Source organism: Chiloscyllium plagiosum, chromosome 29 (assembly GCF_004010195.1).
Source record: "Chiloscyllium plagiosum isolate BGI_BamShark_2017 chromosome 29, ASM401019v2, whole genome shotgun sequence".
In the NCBI taxonomy this organism is placed as follows: Eukaryota; Metazoa; Chordata; class Chondrichthyes; order Orectolobiformes; family Hemiscylliidae; genus Chiloscyllium; species Chiloscyllium plagiosum.
In genome coordinates this window covers 32,325,760-32,344,442 of record NC_057738.1, presented here as the reverse complement: position 1 = coordinate 32,344,442, position 18,683 = coordinate 32,325,760, and the positions used below count along the sequence as shown (strand labels likewise).

The window sequence follows — 18,683 nt, the reverse complement described above, 5'->3', positions numbered from 1 at the left end:
AAATTATGATGAGCCTGCATACAATTCTGCACAGCTAGGATATAGCATCCAATTCTAGGATTAGACTTTAATAAGGATTAAAAGCCCATTAAAAGGGCGCAGAAAAGATTCCCAAGAATGTTGCATGCGTTATGAAGATGTGGGTGTACTGTACCTTTTTAAGAGTTAAAAGCGAGCAGTGACAGGACCAAGTGTTCTCAATAAGCTACAGTGTAATAGGTGCTCCAGCTACTTGGGTAGCTGGTCGCTTGAAAACAGATTCGAATTAGGCCAATCAGTTTAAATTATACTTCCAAAAATACAAGATCCAATCGAGTTTGAATTTCGTATATTGACAATCTTAAAAGCCAATGACACAATCCGATGCTTTGGGAGTATAAGGCCAGGGAAAATTGAACAGTTGAGAGGAGAACTGCCAAGCTACCAGCATGTAAAAAGGCAGCCTGAAAAATAGCTCTGTTAAAAATACCTTTCTCGAGCAGTCACCTGTGAAACAGCATCCCTAAAAAGAAAAGAAGACACAGGAAGATCCAAATAGAAGAACAAAAAGCTGCCTGGTTTTCAGATAAGTTTTGTTTTGTAAATCTTAATTGAGAGTTTTATCAGACTAGTATTGTGGAAGGGGAAGGTAAACAATAGGTTTGAAGATGGAATTGTTAATAGTTGTTATTTAATTATTCTCTGTTATACTTTAAGAAATAAAGTTAATTTTTACTTTAATTGGTTCTTGGCCTCTCGAATTTTCACAGATTGCTGCATGGGATAAATCTTTTTTTTTGCTGGTTTTAAATTAAGCAGGAGAGTTTACCCCATGTTGTAACACATGCTGAAAAATTTAAGGTTTATGAACAGATTGGAACAAGCTAAGATTGTTCTCTTTGGACAGTCAAAAATTGAAGAATTTCATTAGAGTTTTTTAAAATCATAGGGGATATGACCAGAGTTCATAGGTCAAAACTATTCCTCTGAGAGGCAGGATTGAAAATTGGAATGAAGTGATTGATGAAAGAAGCAATGGTAACATGGGGATTTTTTTTTTAGACAACCAATGTTTAGTACCTGGAATGCTCTGTTTGTATCTGTGGTGGAGGGAGATTCAATTGAGGCCTTCAAAACAAAATTAACAGCGCTACAGGAGATTGGAACAAATGAAGTTAATTGCTTTTGCAGAGATGAGAGCTGAATGGCAGCTTCCTGTGTCGTAACCATTCTATAATTCTAAAGATCAAACTAATGTTGGCAGCTGCTGGAATTTAAAATCAATTAATAAAATCTGGAATAGAAAGCTAATCTTAAGTAATCAGTTGTCAGCATCTTTTTTTTTTGATTGCTGATATCCTTGAGGGAAGAAAATCTGACATCTTTGCCTGGTTTGGCCAAAATGTTACCCCAAACCTGCTGTAATTTAGTTGACTCTTAACAGCCATCTGAAATGCCCTAAATTCAAGGTTATTTGGGGATGGACAACATGCCACATTATATGAAAGAATAATAATAATTAGCTGTCCCTCAGTGATGCCTTGCAATACAAGGGGGGGCATTTTCTTATTTCTCTATTTAAATGTAATTTGTGGGAATGTTTTTCTCATTTTTGGCTGAGCTGTGCTATGGGAACATTAGGATATTGTCCATTTCATGATACAGCCTCCTCTTATATAAAACAATCTCTTCATTTATCATCAGCAGCACCACTAACACTTAAAACTGATTTGATAGGCTTTTGTCAGTTGAATTTTATTAGCATCTATGGGTTTTCAGCCCTTAGAAAAGGAAAGTTATTTTGCTTTGCATAACTATCATGACTGACTTGGGGCTTCACGCTGATGTCGAGCCCTATTGTTCCCAGGATTTCCACAGATGTGAAAATTTAATTAAACTACCAAAATGTCTGATCATGTTTAAAGAAATACAGACCAATTTTTTGTCATTAACGAGAAAATAATTATTGCAACCAAACTAATTATCTTAACTAAGGGCAGAAAAAAAGAAAATGAATTATTAATTTATGACTATACAACTTGTGCCCATTTTAAATTTCCCCATACATGCACAGAAAAACAGACAATGCAAATATTATATTTGGAGGGAAAGAAATGTCAGGGAAACCCAGTCCTGTAGAATCAATCCACATCTCAAAACCGGATATGTTGGTTTCACAATTCTTTTGATTCTTTGATGATGCCATGATGTTATCTGCACAGCAATGATTAGTGTTTAGTCTACTGGTTAATTTGTAGGCTACAGGTTTGATCTTTCTCGTTTGGGTTTTAGAATTACCTTTTTCAGTGTCACTGAATGTAGTTTTCCTGCTCTTTCGACCGAGAATTGGAAAGAAAACCTTTTTTATAAATATTTCTATTGAAAAAAGGTTTTGAACTTTTTTACAAAATTATAAAATTACTGCAAAATAGTATAACAATCTTATAATATAACAACAATATCAATAGACTAACTACTACTCGATTCCATAAACAGTTTAAAAGAAAAATTACAAATGGTCTACCTGTACTACAATTCAATAAATAATTAAACAAAATAAACTAAATTAAATTAGATCGAACCAAGGTAAATTAAATTAAATTGCAATACTCAACGCAACCCATCGCGCATCAGTTGGCGTACCCGTATTTATTTGGGATTCTTCCTCTCAAGGGCCCTTGGTCCACCAGAAACCGCCCTTGCGGCAACACAAAGGCCCTAATCAATATGGCCGAGAAGTCTGCATCTATATAGTTCAAAAAGGGCCACCATGCCCTATTAAAAAAAAGTTCAGTTTTCTGGTGCACCATACTTCTAAGGAAGTCTAGGGGGATATGCTCCATAACTAACCTATGCCACCCCGAAAGTCCTGGGAAATTTCCAATATCCAGCTCATCAGAATGTTCTTCCTCCCACAATGAGAGAATATTAATCGGTTTCTTCCCATGCACATCTAAAGAGAGCAGATTCAGCAAACCCAAGAGGAGGCACCGATCTACCTTGACCTCGGTTCCCAAGACCCCTTCCAAAACACTCGCTATAGGGCCTCAATACCTACGAAGCTTATGGCATGACCACAAGCAATGAATAAGAATACCAATATCTGTTTTACATTTGGGACACATTGGAGAGGCTCCTTTCTTAAATTTTGCAAGCTGCTGTGGTGCCAAATAAGCCCTGTGGAGAACCTTAAGTTGCATAGCCGGCAACCTATTACAAATCAAAGTCTTCCCCTCATTCTCCCAAATATCCTCCCATGCCTCTGATGAGATCTCCATCCCCAATTCCTGAGCCCAGATCCCGCAGAGCTGCTCAATGTCCTTCAAGACACTACCTCCTAATGAATGGTAGAGGGTACTGATTGAGAGAGTACCTGTGGACTGAAGTACTCTCCTCTCCAAATCAGACTTATAGGGATTAGCCGATAACGTAGTTTTTTCTGTAAAAAGTCCCTAATCTGAAAATAACGAAAGAGGTCCCTACTGGAGAGTTCATATTTCTGGCTCGGTCGATCGAAAGACATTATGAGCTCCCCCTCAAATAAGTCTCTCAAACAGGAAACTCCTCTAGACTCCATTAGCCTAAAACCAGAATCCATTGAGCCTAACCGGAATCCTGGCATTCCTACTATGGGAGAAAAAAGGGAAGTTTTATGTAAATTGCCCTTGCTCTGTCGTATCTTTCTCAGTGCTTTAACCGTGTTAAGGACAATCTGGTTTCTGCAATGCTCCATGACAGTCCTCATCTTGTCGATAAACAGCAAATTAATGAGACGGCATTTTGCCTGGAAGGCCTCGGTATCCAGCCAAATTGACCTTTGGTCCTGGCAAGCCCAGTCAGTCACATAATAGGGAACTTAATTGATATTTCTTAAAATCTGGAAAGTCCACCCCCTGTGGAAGCTGTAGGTTAGCAAGCTTAAGAGGTCACCTGTGGCTCCAGATGAAAGAACCAAGCCAACTGTTTAGCCTCTGTAGAGCTTGCCTAGGTAGTGTCAAAGGGAGTATTCGCGTGGGATATAATAAACGAGGAAGAACATTCATTTTAACCAGAGATATTCTACCCAACCAAGGTATCAGAAGAGCCTCCCAGCGCTGAAGGTCCTGTCTCAGCAACTGCGCAAAATTAGTTTTGTATAATTGATCAAAGGCCGGAGCAATAAAAATGCCTAAATATAGGAAACCTTCCTGTGACCACGTGAAAGGAAATCCGATTCCACCCCGAAGATCGGGTACTCTGACAAGCTACCCCACAGGCGTGGCCTCCGACTTCATAAAATTGACATTATACCCCAAGAAAGAACCAAATGCAGGGAACCTTGATTATCCGAACGAGATAGGTGGGCACTACTTTGTTTGGATAATCGATTATTCGGTTAATCGATTAAATGCCTTTCCTCTGGGGCTCGGAGTTTTTAAAGTCTGCTCCCCGTTCAGGAGACTGCAGTAGCAGTCCCTGCCCTCGCCCCGCCCGCCACCGTCCAACACTGCCCCCCACCCACCCAACCTCGTTCAACACTGCCCCCACCCCCTGTCCAACACCGCTCCTGCCCTTCTTCTCCACCCCTGTCCAATACCGCCTCCTCCCATGCATTCCCCCCACCCCCACCAGTCCGCCCTGGCTCCCCTCTGGTGCAGCCAGACTGGACACCAACAACAAGACTGCTGCTGCTGCCTTTGTGGGGTAAGTCTCCAAACAGTGCGTGCAACATTGAAGAGATTATCTGGGGAAGGGGAGTTTAGGGTACACCCCTCTGTAGAACTCCAGGGCAAGTGTGAGGGAAGAGAGAGGGAGGGCAGGAGATCAGTCATTTGGAAACGGTGCCTGTTTAATCACTGTAAACAAAAGATGCGATCACTGTTGGAAACACATCTTTGATGTAATGTTTCTGTCGGGGCCTTGAGATTTCCTTCGGATAATCCGATTTTTGGATAATTAGCATTCGGATAATCGAGGTTCCTCTGTAAATTAATCATTTGTTGTAAATAGGGCACAGATATTGTCGGGTTAGATAGAAGAAGAGGAATATCATATCCATAAAGCGTGATTTTATGCCTCCCGATCCACCTCCGGAGCAACTGTATTGGGGTCCCTCTGGATCGCTTCTGTAAACAGTAGCAGTGAAAGGGGGCACCCTTTTCGACTGCCTCTACCAATACTAAAATGGTCAGACCGTATGCCATTAGTGAGAACTGCTGCCATAGGATCACTATATAACACTGCCACCCATCTGGGGAAGGACCCCCCCCCCCCCACCACCTTCCCAAGACCAAACCCTTACAGGATATAAAAGAGGCCACTCCACCCAGTCAAATACTTTGTCTGCATCCAGTGTGACCCCTAATAAAACCTGTCCATTCCTCCTTTACAATGGAGGGCAATACCTTCTCCATTTTGAAATCCACATTTAATAGTGATATGGGCCTGTACGAGTCACAATCCTGTGGGGCTTTCCCACTCTTGCAAATAAGGGATATATTAGCTTCTCTTAGAGAGGGTGCGAGGCAGTCCTGACTGTATGAATAGTTGGACATGTCCAACATTGGCCCGGCCAGCATGTTTATAAACTACTGATAAAACTCGCTCTGAAATCCATCTGGGCCGGGTGCTTTACCGCTCTGGAGCTGCCTCATGACTCCTGTAACTCTTGGATTGTCAGAGGGGCATTCACAAGAGACTCCTGCTCTGAAGTTACACCGTTAAAAATTTGAGGGGGTGTGCCACAGGCAGTATACATTCAAAATCCCGTGCTCTGTGTATTAAAGCTTTGAAGATCACAAACCGCACACATTCGTCCTTAATTTGGTCTAACAGTTGAAATGGGAGATTCTTCTGGATGAGAAGAGCTACTTCTCTGCTTTTAGAATTAAAACAGCTGAACCCTCCCTGCTGTAACGTTAAATGCCCCTTATCACCTAAATGTGTTTCTTGCAGCAGGGCAACATTGACCCATTATTTTCTAAGGCTCGAAAGTATCTTCTTTCTCATAATCGGTGAATGACTCCCCTTAATATTCCAGGTGCACTACTTAAACAAACAACTAGACATAGCCATCCGAGACAGCTCGTGACCCCTCCGAGAGGCAGAACCCTACTCATAACGCACTGAGTGAAAACAGTAAAAGATTCGTATAAACTAGAAAATACAACTACAAAAACTACCGAAGCAAAACTTCTAAAAACTACTTCTACACTGAACCAACACATAAAACAAATAAGAGGAGACTTTCCCCCTTGCTCACAGGGGGCATTCACACTCCCCACTAACCCCTCCATGGCTCCTTCTAGCTGAAGCTGCACCCCAAACACAGGCAAAACAAAGTTTAAAAAAAAATCTTTTAATAAGAAAAATTAGAAGTGGGCATCCAACCCGTCCCGCCCGTACTTTGACCCCAGTCAGTGCTAATATTAAAAAAAACCCAAACCCCCACCCATCCCAGACCAAGAAAGAGAAAAGGGAATATAGAAGAAAGACAATGGGAGGGGAGAAGGAAGAGAAAAAAAGGACCCCCACATATTAAACAAGCGAAACCAGCTAAACGAGTTAAACAACAGAGAAAATAAAGGACACACTGTTGCTTGAACCAGCCAGTCTGTTTTAAAGTGTTCAGGAAGTCCTTTTTCTTTTCTGATGAGTCAAACTTATACACAGACCCTCCATGGCTGGAACGTAACACTGCCAGATATTTTACAGAGTACTGAATATTCAAGTCTCTCAGCCTCTTTACCTCATCAAAAGGCTTCCTCTTGCGAATCACAGCCGCTGAAAAGTCCTGGAAAAACATAGTTATTGACCCTTTTATATCAGGGCTTGTGGATTCTTCCCCAGTGATCTGGAAGCTTCCAAAGCCATTTGCTTATCTCTATAGTGCTGGAATCGCACTAGGACCGGACGGGGGCGCTGGTCCAAACCGGGCCTGCGACTGGGTGGGCCTGCTTGACTCGCACTCGGCCTGCCTTGACCTCCAATTCCAAGAACTGTGGGAGCCATTGCTCGATAAAGCTGACTAGCCGGCCTCCTTCCTCCCGCTCCAGCAGCCCGATCAGACCACTGTTCTTCCAACAACCTCAATTTTCGTCAACTGCTCCACCAAGCCCCGTACCTGTTCTCCAGGGCCTAAATCTGACCTGCCGAGGATTCTGCCGCAGTCTCCGAAGCCACGCTCCATTGCTCCACCTCCTCCATGCGCTGCCCGACACGCTGGATCTCCTGCTCATGCTTTTACAGCATGGCCGAGATCGGTTCCAGTCTGGTCCGGGTCTCCTCCATCACTGATTCAATCTTGTCTCTGAGAGAAGGCTCTACTGCACAGATAAGTCCACAGGACCGTTTGCAGAGGCCAACATTGCGGCCGCGGTCGTGTCCGTTGTTACAGGAGAGTGCCCTGCTTGTTGCGATCCATGCGGCCTTTTTCTCTTGCTCATCTTCCCTGATCAACAAAACTAATACACATCAATTTTGGGGACCTAAGACTGCCGATTTATGCCACAATAGCTAAAGAAACGGAGGGTAAATGCACCTCCTTGCCTGAGTTACAGTGAAGAACTCTGCAGGGCAGACCTACTTGATCGTCACCATCTTGGATCTCTGGAAAGAAAACTTAGCGAGAGAGAGATTTTAATGCAGCCAGTTTCGGAAGGTTTTGTTGCTTCTCTGTTTGCATTTCCTTCATGGTCTTGCAGATTATCACAGATTGCATCAGAATATTGTTACTTTGCCAGTCTGTCTTGAGCTCACAACTGAAGGTGCCAATATGTCTGGCCTCAGTCACCCTAAGACATAAAATTGTCTTCTGTGCATCAGTTAGCTTCACTTCAAGATGGAAACGACTCCTTGCATGTTCTCCCCTTTTAAGAACAGTGTCCATTTTTCTCATTTTCAAACAAAGGCTGAATACTCCAGATGCTGAAAATCTGAAACAAGCACAGAATGCTGAAGAAACTCAGCAGGTCTGTCTCAAAACGTTAACTGTTTCTCTCTCCACAGATGCTACCAGCTCTGGTGAGTTTCTCCAGCATTCAGTTTGTTCCTCATTTTCAGTCCACAGTCCAAAACTAAAAAAGATGTAATGTCTTAACATTAATTGTACACTTGATGCTTTGGTTTTCGCTTGCTATTTTTGGAGAGCATTTTGAGATTGTAATTTTGTGTTGCACTAGTGAAATGTTGTATTGCATGCTGCAGTGTCATCCTAGGCTCTTTAATGTTTTGGATATTGTATAATTCCTTGGATTTTATTTTGTTTCAAGAATATGCTATTGGAAAAATATATACTTTTAAAAGTTTGCATATTACTTAGATAATGAGCCAATATTTGACTTGAGCCAATATTTGACTTAAGCCAGTAATGCATATGATGTAATTTTTTTCTTTTTCTCTTCCTTTGCCAATTATTAGCCCGACCCCTCTCAGATGTGAGTCATATTTCCAATATTAGCACAAGCTGTATAAATGAATCTGCGTTCTCCTCTGCCATGGTTGCTAAACTTGAAGCTCCTGATGACCATCTTGAGGCAATAGATATTGATCTTTCTGAAGTTCCTGAGGACTTGCTAGATGGATGTAAAGTAAGGAAACAACTTAAGCTGTGTCAGAGGGCTGTTTGCATTGATGAAATATTGCATCATGGTAGATAGTTATGTTGGCATGAACTAGTATGTTGACCTTTTAATGTTTCTTGTTTGATTGCCCACACATGTTTTGAACCAAACGTATTTTAATTTTCCACAACTGCTTTAATAATTAATCTTGTTTAATTGTAAAAATTGCACTTTTGAATTTCTAACTTGGTAAATTATTATTGCAAATAAACTAATGTTTTTCAAAATAAGGTCTGATATGTACACCCATGCATATTTTGTCAGATCTATTTGACTGGATTTAGTGGCAAGAAATTGGATAAATTAAGGCGGATGATCAATTTTGGAGGTGGTATTCGATTTAATCAAGTCTGTGAAGATGTTACCTACATAATCATGGGAGAAGAGGATAAGGAGTTAAAACACTGTCTAAACAAAATATCAAACAGGTATAGTCAATGCATGTTCTACACTTAAGGACAACAGGGAATGAAGTAGATATAATTTAAACTATACCATATAATGTTATTTTGCGAGAAGTAGATTTCACTTGTATCGTTTTCTTTTATTGGTTTGTGATGTGTAACTTCATCATTTGCTGATTTGTTTTGCCTTTGTTTTCCTGCTTCATATATCTCTTTCCTCTTTTGCTTCTTCTTGTCTTAGTTTTGTTGCAATTCACCTTTTTTCACTTATTTCTCATGCTGCCTGTACTTTTTCTTTTCTGCTTCCCTTCACACCTTCTTCAATCTCTGTGTATCTGTCTCTTTATGCACTTTGTTATTGAGGTAGCAAGTCATGGATCAGAGGAAGATAGCACCATAGATTGACCTTTGGGTATTGCATCATATAGATGACAGGAAGTATCTGCTAACAGATGTCACTTGACTTCTGGGTAAGTGAGTAGTGCAGCGTGAGCATAATAGCATCTACTATTTGAGGTATAAATTGGAAGCTTGTAGGTTTAATGGAAAGATTGGTGCCTGTGGTTAAAACAGTGGAGTTGATTTAGATTGGTCTGGTGATTTATGTTGCTGTTGATTGGCAAAGGGTACTCTGGTTGAACTAGAAGGAGATCACAAACCTGACTAGAGGAAATAACATTAAAGATTTAAAGTTCTGGGTGGGAAATTATGTGATTATTCACAAACTTGGGAGAGGGTAAGGTACAGGTTATAGGCGATACAAGGTGCAGGTCTCTGGTATGGAATAACACATAAATGGATAAGACACCAATAGTTTTAGCACTAACCAAGAAACAAATCACAGGTCAGGCATGCTGTGGATACTTGTGCATCCATAACTCAATATAAGGCAGATAGTCACAAACTTACCTGTTAACCTTGAGTTCTCTTGCACTGGAAACTTATGGTACTCTGGACAATGTAGTTATACTTGTTCCTTTTGTCTCTGTTTTCCTCCCATTTGTTTCTTTGATCACTCACTCCATTTCTCGCTCTCAATCTTTCACATGGTTGCCATTTTTTTAACTTGTTTTCATATTTATTACTTTTGCACAGTTGGGGAATACATGTTTTTTAAATTTGAGGTTTATTAACGTTTTGTAACTTTTCTAAGTAATATTTGCTGGATTAATATTTGCACTAGGCCGTATGTGGTTACAGCAAGATGGTTAGTGGACTGCTTTTCCAAGAAGTGCCTTCTTCCTGTGGAGCAGTATTTCCATCCAAGCTATCAACCTGATATTCCAATACCGCAACGTTCCAGTAACCAAGCTCATTTGACTTTAAATGGCAGTAAGGCACGACGCACATCCACAGTCAGTCCTGACGGACAGCAGGAAGCAGATGATGATCTCCTGTTGCAGTACCTTGAGAACGACAAATCTGTAGGTTAGAGATTGATCTTTATCTGTTCAAATTACATTTCAAGAGATGATATGATGACGTGTGATGTACTGTTTTCTTTTCCTGAGGGACCTGAATTTTGTGGGAAGGTTGCTACATGCCTTTCCATCTCTAATTGAATTTGATCAAATTTGAAAGATATCAAAGCTTTTTTTTTCTGTGGTTCGAAGCCTGTCAACAACTGTCTTGAATCTGTTTGCATGAATACCAAAATCACTTTGTTGCACCACTGTTTGAAATTTCTTGCCTATTATAAAATATTCCGATTTGTCCAGCCTGGATCCACTTGGGACATTAAGCTCCCAGCTGTCATTTTTTCCCTAGTCACTAAATCTGCCAAGTCCCCAAGTAATTTCCTGATTCTGTTCCTACAGTTTATTGCATCTCCTAACTTGCAGACACCTGAAAACATTGGGTTTACAAATCTATATTCCTCCATTCGAGTCATTGCTATTATGTTGAAAGACTGAGGTCTCTCTTTTAGATCCCTGGGCATATCTCTTATAGGATTCCATCAGAGTGCATTCCCTTTGTCTGTGCTCCTTGTCTCCTACTTGACTGTATTCCCATATTGATTCTTGGCGGTTGGGGGAGCGATATTAATGGGTCCTTGCTGGCTAGAAGAATGGAGATGTATGATTGTGCAGATGTAGACCTTTTTTCAAATCATAGCAAAATTACTATATGTTCCATTTGTTATTTTCTTTTTGAGCTCCATCTCCCCTTTCACTTCCACCTTGCTTTTTATCTTGAACGCTATTTACATGTGCTTGCATTTTTCTAACTTTTATTTAGGGCAATTTGAAATAGTGGCTAGGGTTTATTAAAATGGTCATAGCAAATGGCTCACCACAAGGATTTTAATCCACCTGTGGGGTGTGAGCTTCACTGTCTGGACCAATATTTATTGCCCTTGAGAAGAGCTATCTTCTTGAACCATTGCAGTCCAGGTGCTATAGGTCACCCAGAATGTTGATAGGGAAGGATTTCTAGGATTTTGATCCGATAACACTGAAGGAATAGAAATATATTTTCAAGTCAGGATGGTGAATGGTTTGGAGAGGGATGATATTCCCATGTATCCTCTGCCCTTCTTAGACAGAACCTTCCATCTAGGAGCTTTGAATTTCTGCAGTATATCTTTTGGATGGCACATACTGCTGTTACTGAGTGTCTGTGATAGAGTGAACAGCTGTTTGGGACTGTAGTGCCAATCAAGTGGGCTGCTTTGACCTGGATGGTGTCAAGCTGCTTGAGTGTCATTGGAGCTGCACTCATCCAAGCAAGTGGGGTGTATTCTATCATACTCCTGACTTGTACCTTGAAGATCTTTGCGAAATAAGGAGGTGAGCAACTTGCTGAGGTTTTCCCTAGTCTCTGACATGCTGTTGTAATCACTATTTATATGGTGAGTACAGTTCTGTGGTAACTGGCAGGATGTTGATAGTTCAATATTTGACCTGATGTTTTAGCTTCCCAAAGGAAGTGGTGATGCTCTAGTTATTTCACCAGCTATATTTGTGACTAAGCTCGCTGTTAGCTGGAGCCAGCTGCACGTGCAATAGCACCTCCTTTGGTTTGATATTCATTTAGTTTTGCTTACACCTTTTAAGTTCCTTCAGATGTTTTTAGTGGTAATTTGGTGTATAAAGTTTTTACAGTTTGAACTTGGGCTACACTTTGTATTTTCTTACTGGTTGAATCAGTTGTGTGTTTCTAGCAAGTAATCTGTGCATAGACAGGCTGCCTTTCTTTCTGACTGAAGTGAAATATGTATGACCAACAGTAGTACAATGTCAACTCTTTTAAAATAAGAACATATGAAACAGGAGTAAGCCATTTGGACTCAAGCCTGCCCCTTCAGCAAGATCGTGGCTAATTTGCTCCTAACCTCAACTCTTTCATGCTAGCCTATCATAACCCTCGATTTTCCATAATTCATAGTTCCTTTCTCTTTAGATGCTTGCTGTAATCTATGTCCATAATAATCTGGGGTGAAGAATTCCAGAAGTTCACTGCCCTCTGGGAGAAGTTCACATCTGTTTTAAATAATAAGTGTTCCCAGTTCATGACTGCTGCTAGCAGAAACATCTTCTCGATTTCTACCCTATCGAGCTGCTCATAATCTTGTTTATTTCAATATGATTAATGCATCTCAGATCACTTTCTTAACATATAACAGAATGTGATATCAAGTAACACTTTAAGTCTCAAATCTCTTAATATTCATTTTGCACTTTGCGGCTTCTGAGTTAAAAGTTTACATGGAGAGAAACTAGATGATGTGAAATCACAGGTGCAATAATGGTTTTACAGATGTATCATGATGCCATGTTGGAAACAGCAACTCTGTATTTCATCAGTTTCTGTGGAAGCACGACAATGAGGTTTAGTTACAATTTCAATTGATTTTGTGCTTTTTAAATTAGTTTGTTGAATCTTTTTACCTCTTCCTTCATCTTGTCTACCGATAGAACTAAATGTTAATCAAATGTTTTTGTATTTCAAATAGTTGAATCTGAAAATCAAGATAAAACACGAAATAACTTGAGTGACACTCTTCACAAAACTGAGTACCAAAACAATCAGTCAGCAAATACCTCCATCTGTGAAACAGAATCATGTGCTGAGCAGGGAATCTTTTGGAAAAAGAAGTTTCTAATATTTGGCTTTGCTAATGAAGATGAAACCTATATGGCTGAATTAATTCAGAGCAATGGTGGAAAAGTGCTGCGGCCCCACAGTCGAATTGTTGCTGACTTTGCTGTCGTGCCTTTATTAGGCACTCAAGTAGACGCAACTGTAGCAGAAGTGGTTACAAACACGTGGCTGGTAAGAGAATGTAAACTGGTGACATTCTGAAATTTCATACCAAGTATAAAACACTGGTAACTGTGCCTCTCAACTTTCATTTGATCAAAAAACAATGTGGACATATTCATTTTGCTGTGCAATATCCGAAAAGCATTGTTTGGAGCATATTTCACTCAATTCTGTCTTTCATACCACATTAGAAATAATATGCACCAAAATTTAATAGAAGAATATAATAAAACTCTGAGGAGATTTGTGATTAGACTCTACAGCTTCAATTTTGTTTTGTTGTGTTTTGCTCACGTAAGAGCCTTATAGGAAATGATGACCCAGTAATGGGGAAGGTTCACTAATTCAGCTGACAGTACATATGAGACAGATACTGCTCAAATTGATCAGGTTGATTATTGCAAGTGTGATATTTAAAATAGATGCTAATGGAAAGGTATTCCATTATAAATAAGATGTGAAATTTAATTAAGCTAGTGATGTGAATTACTTGCTTACGACTTCAGGTTGAAGCCAGTGCATTGCATCCTATCTCATGGTGAAGAGAATGGCTTTGCTCATAAAAGTTAGCACCATCTGCCCTGATCCAGTTACTGTCTAGTAATATGTAACAGGTCCAACCTGCATCTAAACTCTTCAGCCCATCCTGTCTGTGTTGATATTCACCCTGTACATAGAAAAATGATTTTGCCCTATTTCCCTATCCTTTTTTCCATCCCCTTTTATTTTGTACACCTGCCAATGTCAGCGTTTCAGCATTAGCCATTTCTCTCTCAACCACTGATCTTGGAAATCAGTTCTGCGATCTCACAATTTTCTTTATTAAGAAGAGTTTCTCTAAATTTGATAATGTACCATGCTCTCGACCTCCCATCTAAGGGAAATAGCTTGTGTATATCTAAATGTCCTTTGATAACTTTAAAAATTCTACCATATTGTCTCATTATCTGTAATGTTGTAGTGAAGAAGAGCCTCATTTAGGCTTTTCATTAATTTTATAATTTTGCATACCAGTAAATCTGTAGCATATCTTCTATTGACCCTTGATTCAGTAATGGGGAAGGTTCACTAATTAAGCTGACAGTACATATGAGACAGATACTTCTTAAATTGATCAGGTTGATTATTGCAAGTGTGATATTTAAAAGTGTGATTATTGCAAGTGTGATATTTGATTCGGCGTCCCTCCTATAGTATGCAGCACATGTTTTCAACATGTTCAGAGATGTTCTTGCTAAGCACTGGCGTGAGTGGGACTTGAACCCAGGTCTCCTGGCTCAGAGATAGGGAACACCATGACCATGTTATGAGCAAGAACCCACACAATGCTGTATATGGTACCTCTAATTGAAGTTTGATTAAGCTTAAATGAAGGCTCGGAATTATCAATTGGCTTTTATGTTCTATCCTGTAGTACCCCAACTCCCCTACCAGTTGCATTTCAAATAATCCTTGGCCACTCTGCCTGATAGGTTCTGCTAAACACTTTTATAATCAAATGAAGAAGTTCTTTGTGATAAAGCATGTAATTAAGATTAACTTTTTGTTGTATTTAGAGGTCATTAACAATGTTTTCCTTAATTACTTTGAAATAATTTATTTATTTGTTTAACCAATGTTTTAAGAGATCCCAGCCAAAAATTAAGTGTTGACAATCTAATTCATGAAGGAGTTACAGTTTGTGTGTGTACTGTATCTGGTCATAATTCGAAATTACTTGGTGCTTTCTAATTTAACACTTTGGAAATTTGTCATCTTATTTTTTTGCCTTTGCAAATGATTGTTGATCAATATTAGATTTCTTTCGGTATTGTAATCTGTGTTGATATAATTTGATTAATCTCTTTTAATCAAAGGAATGTTTTTCTGCAGTTTCAGTCTTCCTCTTTTTTTTCTTGCAGGCGATGTGCATTGATCAGCAACGTATACTGGCTTCACAGTCAAATGCCTTATTCACTCCTATATCTGTTGTGGAAGGAAGCACACCATTGACTAACTGTGTGTTGTCTATTAGTCAATTTACTGGAGTTGAAAGAGATGCACTATTTAATATTGCAGAACTACTTGGAGCACAGTAAGTGCCAGAGTGCATAAACATGCAGACTTTCTACTTTACAATTGATATGAGACCTTACAGTCAGTTCTGCTATAATATAGTAGTTCTGTTCTTGCGCAAAGCTGCGTTAGATGAAAATCGTCTATTAGCAGCCCATTTAAACTAATGGAGCCAGAATTGCATTGTGACCAATACATGGTTCAAAACGTTTTGCTTTAGAAACAGTGTCCTCACTTTGTCAATTGCGTTATAGCGAATTCGCGTTAACGAAACATGCATTATAGCAGAACGACCTGTACTATAAATCAATATTGTCTAATCCGCTTGCCACAACTTGTGAATTGCTACTGATTTTGCAAATTGATGCTATTCTTGAGGTGAGGTTTTGATCAGACAAACCTCTGGAAACTGAGGTAGCCCATTCTACTGAAAATGTGGTTTTAGACTGTGTTTAACACAATCTGCAATCATGTCAATAGTTAGTAATGAATCCCTCAGGGAAAACTATCTTTAACATTGCAGAAAACTTGACCAATTAGGGTAAAAAGGTGAAAACGTTTTTTTTTTTGCTACATCACAGCTGGATGCTGTGTTCTGATTGGTTGCTGGTATTAAAAGAAATGTTTGCTGACAGAGCTGCTGTCACAATAAAGTATGCTGTTGCTTGCCTTTAGTACTCAATCCCAGCTCATCCTTGGGGGATGATTGCAAAATTCACTGTATCCATTGCATATATAGGCAGTCCCCAGGTTGTGAACCGGTTCCTTTCTGGAGTCCAGTCACAAATTAATTTGCACACAAGTCAGAACACAGTACAGGGCAATATAAAGCAGTATTCATAGGTACAGGAAATGCTCATGTGTCAAATATTTAAAATTGCACCCCCGAATGGAATGATGTTCGTAAGTGCGAGCACTTGTAAATCAGACAGTTATAAATTGGTGACCTCCCTGTATTTTGTATCATGTGGCAAAGATGGTGACCTGATTGCATGTTTGACGAGCATCAAAGTACTAATGGGCAACAGTGCTTCACCTGTGTGCACTGTACCCTTTCTTTAAAAGTTCGCTTGTGGGATGTGGGCATCATTGGCTGGCTGGCATTTTTATTGCCCATCCATAGTTGCCCTGCAATTTAATTTGCATGTTATTTGAAACAATGATTTGCTGCTAGTTTTGCAATCATTATTTGAAGAATATAACTTCTTAGATTTTACATTAAAATTATTATCCAATGCATTTTTATAGGAATAGGACTGAAGAGATGGAATGCGTCCTGACTATAATGATCCTTGCTTGAACACATTGCAGAAATGGCAGTGGATGTTAGATCAGTTGGTAATTTTCAACCTGAGACAGATAATCTTTTGTTAAGCAAAGTTACTAAGGGATACGGACCAAAGGCACGTTATTTCGAGTTAGGCCACATGATCTCATTGAATGACAGAACAGCCTTGAGGGGCTGAATGGCCCACTCCTGTTCCTACGTAAGCCAAAATATAATTTTCTGAATGAAATCTGTCTAATTTGTATTTGAATAAATCCACACAGTCTGCTTCCATCAGCGAGAATTTTCCATGCATCTGACTGAAACTGATTCTGCTGATTAAGCAGAGGTTGTGTTCTCTGGTATTACTGTTCTGGAAAAGGTGGAATCTTGTTATGTCACATGGAAACTTTAGAATCCCCAAATACAACGGCCATTACACCACTCAACCTTATCTTTTCAACTAGTAACTGACCTAATGTATCTGATCCCTCTTCACTTCTGCTCAGTTATTCTGATTGCTGTCTCCTGTGTCCTTTCAATAGCTGCAATGTCCTTTGCATCCTCTGCTGACTAGAACTGTGCACATTATTGTCAGTGCAGTTGCACCTATAATCACTGAAGTGTAGTAATTTCTTGCTATTTTGACTTGACATTGATCTTTTAATGCATACCACCATCTGGTTTGTTTAAATGGAGTGATTAGGACAAGAACGAAGCTGTTCAACCTATCATGTCGACACCAGCTCTCTCTGGAAAAGTAACTCCACTAGTCCCCCCACGCCCTGCCATTTCTCTGTAGCCCTACAAAATTTCTTTTGAAGGCCTCTATTGAAGCTTCTTCCACTACATGGGTACAGCATTCCAGATGCTAACCATTCACTGTTTAAGGAAAAAAAACATTTCCCACCTCTCTGTTGTTCATTGCCAATCATCTTAATTTGCAACATTCCAGTTCGCGATCTTTTCAGTAAGAGAAACAGTTTTCTCTTGCTGCCTTGTTCAGATCGCTTATGATTTTGAAAACCTTTGTGAAAACATCTTAATCATCTTTTCTCCAAAGAGACAACCCAGCGTCTCCGATCGGTTCATGTAGCTGAAGTTTCTCATCACTCGAGGTATTCTTCTGAAGCTTTACTGGATACTTTAATGTGTTCTTTAATCTGTCCTTCTTAAGATGTAGAACCTTGAAGCATGCAGTGCTCCAGGTGATCAGGATTTTATACAAGCTCAATATAACTTCCTTGTTTTTGTTCAGTGTCTATCTTGCACACTTCTCCCTGCCCTTGCACATTATTTAGAATTGTATTCTTTGTTTTATATGATCTGTCCTCATTCTGACAACAGAAATGATTAATTTCATTATCTGTGTGATAAACAATTCTTTGGGTGTGATAAGGCATTCTTGCAACATTAAGTCACAGGAGATGATGTGCTATTGCAGCAAGAGAACCATCTTTAAAAAATCATGTAGATAGATGTGAAAGTGATCTTAGAAACAAAAGGTTAAGTATTAAACTGTAAGTTAGAAAATTAGATGGTGCAGGAAAGCAAAAGGAAACCATTCAGTTGCGCTAAATCGTAAAATGGCATTGTAAAATTTAAGAAAAGGCAAGGAAATCACTATGTCCTACATAAAGTTCAGTGTATTCCCTGTGTTTGTAGGAGTTTGCTTGGAACCATCTCTAGATTTAGTTTTAGATTCAACTTTGTAATTACTTTTATCTTGGAAAGGACCATGCTTGAAAGAATCAAAGCACCATTGGATACATTGGCAATAAACATTCCACTTTATATTGTGCATTCATAATTCTGGCCTAGACACAACATTACTTACTGATATCAAGCATTTTTAGTTTAAACTTATTATAAATCAAGATCCCTTCATTTTCCACACATTATTTTCTTCCAATTTATGTAATAGCAAGTAGAGTAACAAGAAACTGGAGAAAAGGCAAAATGAGCTAAATGAAAAATAACCTTGATGTGACTTAATACAGCTACAGTAAAAGGGGGAGGAGAGGTTTGTCATAGCATTTTAATTCTATTTTCCACATCAATTTCAGCTATGCTGTTGGGAAAAGCTGATCCTTCCGAGTGGAGGGGTAAATA

The 18,683-nt window shown here is 39.4% G+C and overlaps 1 protein-coding gene across 2 annotated transcripts in view; it reads left to right on the top strand.

The window, feature by feature from the left end:
• The window catches only part of topbp1 (DNA topoisomerase II binding protein 1), a 67,046-nt gene that overhangs the window by 10,648 nt on the left and 37,715 nt on the right, over positions 1 to 18,683 (top strand). For both annotated transcript variants that reach the window (XM_043719450.1, XM_043719449.1), the window contains 5 exons: positions 8,377 to 8,546; positions 8,844 to 9,007; positions 10,167 to 10,411; positions 12,939 to 13,258; positions 15,151 to 15,323. In XM_043719450.1, the coding sequence (XP_043575385.1) occupies positions 8,377 to 8,546; positions 8,844 to 9,007; positions 10,167 to 10,411; positions 12,939 to 13,258; positions 15,151 to 15,323 (1,072 nt within the window). The remainder of the gene's footprint in view (positions 1 to 8,376; positions 8,547 to 8,843; positions 9,008 to 10,166; positions 10,412 to 12,938; positions 13,259 to 15,150; positions 15,324 to 18,683) is intronic.